This window comes from Anneissia japonica, unplaced genomic scaffold (genome assembly GCF_011630105.1).
Source record: "Anneissia japonica isolate Jap-2015-1 unplaced genomic scaffold, ASM1163010v1 scaffold11151_len745516_cov174, whole genome shotgun sequence".
Taxonomy (NCBI): Eukaryota; Metazoa; Echinodermata; class Crinoidea; order Comatulida; family Comatulidae; genus Anneissia; species Anneissia japonica.
This window is the reverse complement of record NW_022744950.1, coordinates 717949-723425: the sequence shown is the minus strand read 5'-3', so window position 1 is coordinate 723425 and position 5477 is coordinate 717949. Positions and strand designations below refer to the sequence as shown.

Here is a 5477-nt window from a genome sequence, read left to right as displayed (position 1 = left end):
TTACGGTGGTTAAAAAATCTCAACACAAATTGGAACCTTTGTTTTTATCCGGTTGTCAGAAGTCAATTCTGTTGTTTTTTTATGCTGTAGATCTCTCTTCTGGGTTAAACAGTTCATTTTCTGTTGTCATTAGCCACACTACATTCTATCGCTGTTGTCTCATTGCTTCACGACACTTCTTCATAAATTAAACACCGATCTACAATGATGACGGTCAGTAGAAATTGTCCCGTCGATTCGCTAGGCCTAGGCCTAGCCCTACTTTTGATGATCGGGTTGTTTTGTCTGACAGGGTTGGTCACCTCTGCTGCTGCTACTACAGACAAACGAGTCTTGCTAGTGTCGTTGGATGGATTTCGCGCAGACTATTTAGACAAGACAGATATGCCAAACTTTCGCCGGCTAATCTCTGATGGTGTTCGTGCTAAGTTTACTTATGATGCATTCATAACTAAAACATTTCCAAACCACTACACAATTGTTACTGGCATGTACGAGGAAACTCATGGAATAGTTGGAAATAATATGTACGATCCATTATGGAACGAGACGTTTCACATAGGCGAACCAAGCTCTTTGGAACCTAAATGGTGGAGTAGTGGAGAACCAGTCTGGATCACCAACCAGAATAATTTAGGACAGAGCGCCGTGATAAATTGGCCAGGATCTGACATTAAAATCCGTGACCAATATCCGACATACTATCTACCAAAGTATAATGAATCAATACCGTTCAGTGCACGCGTAAACTGGATCATTCAACATTTTAAAAACGAAAATGATCATGTCAACCTTGGAATTTTATACTATCACGAACCAGATCGTACCGGACACAGGTATGGGCCAAGCTCGCCTGAACTGATAAAAAAATTACAGGATCTTGATGTTGATGTTGGCTACCTCATTGATGAGATGAAAGCTAATGGGCTGTATGAGACGACTAACATAATTATCACATCTGATCATGGGATGGCTGACGTGTCAGTGGACAGAGTAATTGAGCTGGACAACTTTGTTGACGCAAGTCTATATTACTTTGATAGCAACAACCCGATATTGGGAATATGGCCTAACGATGGTAAATGTTTTATTAATAATATATAATAATAATATTGATAATAATAATAGTAATATTATTATTAATAATAATAATAATACAGTAATAATAATATAAAGATAATGATAATAATAAATTAATAATGATGGTGATAAAGATAATGATTCATGATTTTTTATACAGTAGTAGGCGTACTGATCCAACATTATAAATTCTATAAAATAACAGTAGTAATTGATATCATTTTAATGTTAGCATACCTACACAAGATTTTGGCATTGAATGACATTTGGTTTTAGTCTGCGATTGTGATTCTGGTTCTTTGATTAAAAAAGTGACCAGGGAGACACTTTTCATTTCCTCTTCTGATGCATCAAACTCCCTACAATACTGTATAAAAAAACGAATTAATATTCACCGACATAAAAAAATAAATATTAAATATACCTGATCAGGTTTATAAAAAAAAAAAAAACCACTCTAGATGGGCGTTTGGTAGGAATAAATATACAGTATAAATCACAGTTCTTTTATTATTATTATTTTTATTATTAATATTTATTTTTTTTCTTTATTACTGTATTATAATTATTATTATTACAGGTACTGTATTATTAATAATAATTAGCAGATTTAATATCCTAATGTAATCTTGCTATAGTATGTTTATGAAAAAGAATGAATAAATTTAACACACATTACTATTGCCATGCTCTGTCAAAGCTACAAGAAGGCTTTACTGTACATTATACAGTATCAATAGTTTGTAACTAAATGTTTTTACTACAGAGGGAGATACAAGCAAGCTTTACGATGCATTAAAGAATGCTAGCAAGCATATGGATGTTTATTGGAAAGATGAAATCCCGAAGGTGTTCCATTACCATGACAACAGGCGAATTGCACCAATCTTGCTGGTTGCCAATGAGGGATGGAGCATATTTCAAAATTTTACAGCTGCATTTCCTCATATGAATGACACAAAATGTAAGTATTGTAGAGAAGAAAAACATCTGGATGAAACATTTTTAATTGCTCACAGCCAGTTGTGTTTCAAATATGTTATTTTGCTAATTTACATTTCAAAAGATTGAAAGTAAGGTATGGTAATTATGTTACCATACAGAGACTATCAATTCCATTACAGTGTTTAATATAATCACTCTTTATGGTTCACTTTCCATTACAAAAATAACACAAATTCATCTTTATGGATTTGCTAAAAATCCATTTAGAAAAATATAAAACTTTTATATATTGGCATATTGGTTTTGAGAAAGCTTTTTTGGTTAGTGAACTGATTGTAAAAAGAATATGATAGTACGTAGTTACAGTACTTGGTGTTGGATGAAAATAACAAGAATGCTGCTGTACAGTATTTAGAATTACTGTAAAATACTGTATGTGCAGTACACTATAATATTTCAATTCAGCACAATGACGCTGCAAGTTATGGTTTATTCTCCTACTTTTAATTTTTTTTTTAATAGCACAATTTTAATGGATTCTGCAGTATGTGAAATATATGAAAGATAACTCACAAAAGCTTATTTCCAGTGGTGTCTTGTGAAAACCATCCCCTACTCTTTTTCGAGGAATGTAATATGTTCTTTAACATGCACGTGGGCCATGTGGCACACAGACAAGACCAATGTCTTAAACATCTCATCCAAAAGACGGATGAAATACAAGCGAGCAGTGGTTGTAAAAAGAAATGAATTGAAAAACTAATATATAAAATTTAAAAAAACTAAAAAAACCCCAAAGTTTGGTGTTTCCTGACATACACAGGAAGAAGAAGTGGTTGGAATCGAAACAGCAAAGTTATGTCCAAACATCTCCACTGTTCACTACACAAACAACATTTCTCTCTCAGATTCAATTACTGTATGCTCAGATGTCATGATCTGAAGGTGTTCATTTATAACATTCACGTTATAATACAATAGATATGTATTTATGGTTTTACAAAAACAATTTGTTCTGTAACACCAAACTGCAGTGTTATTATTATAATGTAAAATTGCTATCTGGGTGAGCCACAAATCAGCTCTTTTATTAAGTGGATATATCTTATAATGTTTAAAATATTAAAGTAATTATTAATTTCTTCTATTTTCACCACTTTAGACTTCAAAGGAGCACATGGGTATGATAATAGGCTCGAGGTGATGCATCCCATCTTTGTAGCTCATGGCCCTGTTTTCAACAAGAATCAGTCTGAGGCGGATCCGTTCTACAACGTTGATATCTATCCACTCATCTGCTACATTTTGAACATTCCGGAATCACCTAACAATGGATCCTTTCACCGTATTTTTCACATCTTACGGAAAATGCCGACTGGGATACCTACAACTCACAGTATGTCTAATGCCGCTACAACAGTCCCTGTGTCGCCAACGTCTGGTCAAGACTGGCCTACGCTCTCCATCTCAGCAATTATCGGTTTGTACATCTCCCTATTTTTCATTGAAATTATCTCAGATTATTAGGTTTTGGACTATACAGTATATAAAAGCAATTATGTTTTCTGTTCAGACTTTTTGAAAATGATACTTGAAAAGATGGCTATCATAGGTTTCAGCAAACAAAATATACCTAATCTTATTCATGTGGCCCATAATATTACAGTATATAACAGTTTTGAATAATGCTCCAATTACAGTAAAACTGATGTTAAAGGGTACATACAGTATGAGTTAGTTTTTTCCCTATCCAGTGTATTGTTATATTGTTTCCAGTCTGTATACGTTCATTCCCAGGGGTTTCATTAGTAGTTAGCAGCAATCGAATTCAACCGGTTACTACGGCTTTTTTGCTGGCTACTTTTATACCCCACTGGGGGCTATGCCCCTGGCTCCCCCCCCCACAAACTCTCCTGTAACTCTTACTCATTCTCCTCCTACTCTAAACCTTAATAAAACCCCTGATTCAATATCAATCTGTCTACCCATCCAACAACAAAAAATGGATTTGATTTGATCCTAATATATTGCATAATTTTTGAAAATAATTTCAAATGCTGTTGTCATTTTTTTTCATTATTTTCATTGTCATAATACAACCAATTATCTCTTTGATTTCTAATATGTATGTTTGATAGTATCTATCATTTATTTAATAAAGCATGATCCATTTTACCCTAATTTCATTTTACTATATCATAATTATTCATTTCATCTTAACCATACAGCTTTAAGTGTAGCTTTTGGAGTCGGATTCTTAGCCGCTGTCATTTTCACCGCAATGTGCCTAAAACAGCGAACATACCGGCAACCCCCGTGCAATTACAAGCCCATAATTGATACATCACTCGATATGTATGACGATGACATGGACGTTGCCGATGTTAAAATTCATCAGCCAGTGAGCCCTAAAGAAGAAGTGGTAATAACGAACTGCAGTACTTGAAGTATAGTCAATTTAAAAATTAATAACAAATTCAAGAATAGTAAATTTAAAACCAAGGAGATCAGATTGCTGTACATCAGCACAAAGATTTTTATATATAAAAAAATTAAATGGTGCACAGTTCATATACTAAATTTATACAAATTATTTTACCTTTCACTACATGTAATAATGCTGTGAACTATTAATTTAACATACAATAAAGTGAATTAAAATTTAATTTGATTTCCTCATTTGAGGCTAAATCATCTAATTTATGTGAACAATATGAGTAGGTTGTTCTCATGGTAATGGAATTTTACATCATCCAGGTCATAATTTTATTTTATGGTACCAGTATTTTGATCACTATGTGATCAGACCATTACTTTTTATACATTTCTCTGTTAGTCATAATATGCCACTCTTACAGTACATCAATGTGGTATAAACAAGAAACAAAATATTGCTAGAATGATAGACTAACATTATGTATACTATTAGAATAATAACCTTTCCCTGTCTAGTCATCAGTGTTGTACTTTAATAATATATATGGTTGGTTATGCACCACAATGTTCCAATTAACATATTTCTAATAAGTACTGTGGTGCTTATTCAAGAGTGATACTAAAAATATTTAAGAGAACTGCCTAATAGACCATTTACAATACTGTTCATTCCATATATGTACAAAAGATTTTCTCATTATTTATGGAATACAATACTTGTACATACCATGACCTATACTACAGCATAGACACAAAGCCACACTGCTAGCTAGCTATATTATCAAAAGACAGTGTTGCACCATTACATCTAATAATGAGATTGCTGTACCCTTGCATAATTTATCATGCTCATCGCTTTGTGCACATTATCTAATCATCGATGAAAATATTGGAATCAATAAATTGTATAGGTTATTAATGGAAAATTATTCTTGTGTAAAATTATATGGTTTGCTATTAACTATAGGCATGTATAATTTATGTAGTGTCAACATTATCAGCGAACAGTGTATTAT

At 32.9% G+C, this 5477-nt stretch overlaps 1 protein-coding gene across 1 annotated transcript; it reads left to right on the top strand.

Moving 5' to 3' along the window:
- The first annotated feature begins 171 nt into the window (after positions 1–171).
- LOC117119747 (ectonucleotide pyrophosphatase/phosphodiesterase family member 5-like) lies at positions 172–5387 on the top strand. Its single transcript, XM_033264607.1, has 4 exons — positions 172–1078; positions 1847–2044; positions 3188–3505; positions 4254–5387. Exons 1-4 carry the CDS (start codon positions 205–207, stop codon positions 4469–4471), a joined length of 1608 nt encoding a protein of 535 aa, XP_033120498.1. The 5' UTR covers positions 172–204; the 3' UTR covers positions 4472–5387.
- The last annotated feature ends 90 nt before the right edge of the window (positions 5388–5477 follow it).

Excerpts from the sequence above, each read along its gene's own strand:
- LOC117119747 (XM_033264607.1), top strand. The coding sequence starts at position 205 with ATGATGACGGTCAGTAGAAATTGTCCCGTCGATTCGCTAGGCCTAGGC. Across the intron at positions 1,079-1,846 it reads GGGAATATGGCCTAACGATG|AGGGAGATACAAGCAAGCTT; the intron begins GTAAATGTTTTA and ends TTTTTACTACAG. Across the intron at positions 2,045-3,187 it reads TCATATGAATGACACAAAAT|ACTTCAAAGGAGCACATGGG; the intron begins GTAAGTATTGTA and ends TCACCACTTTAG.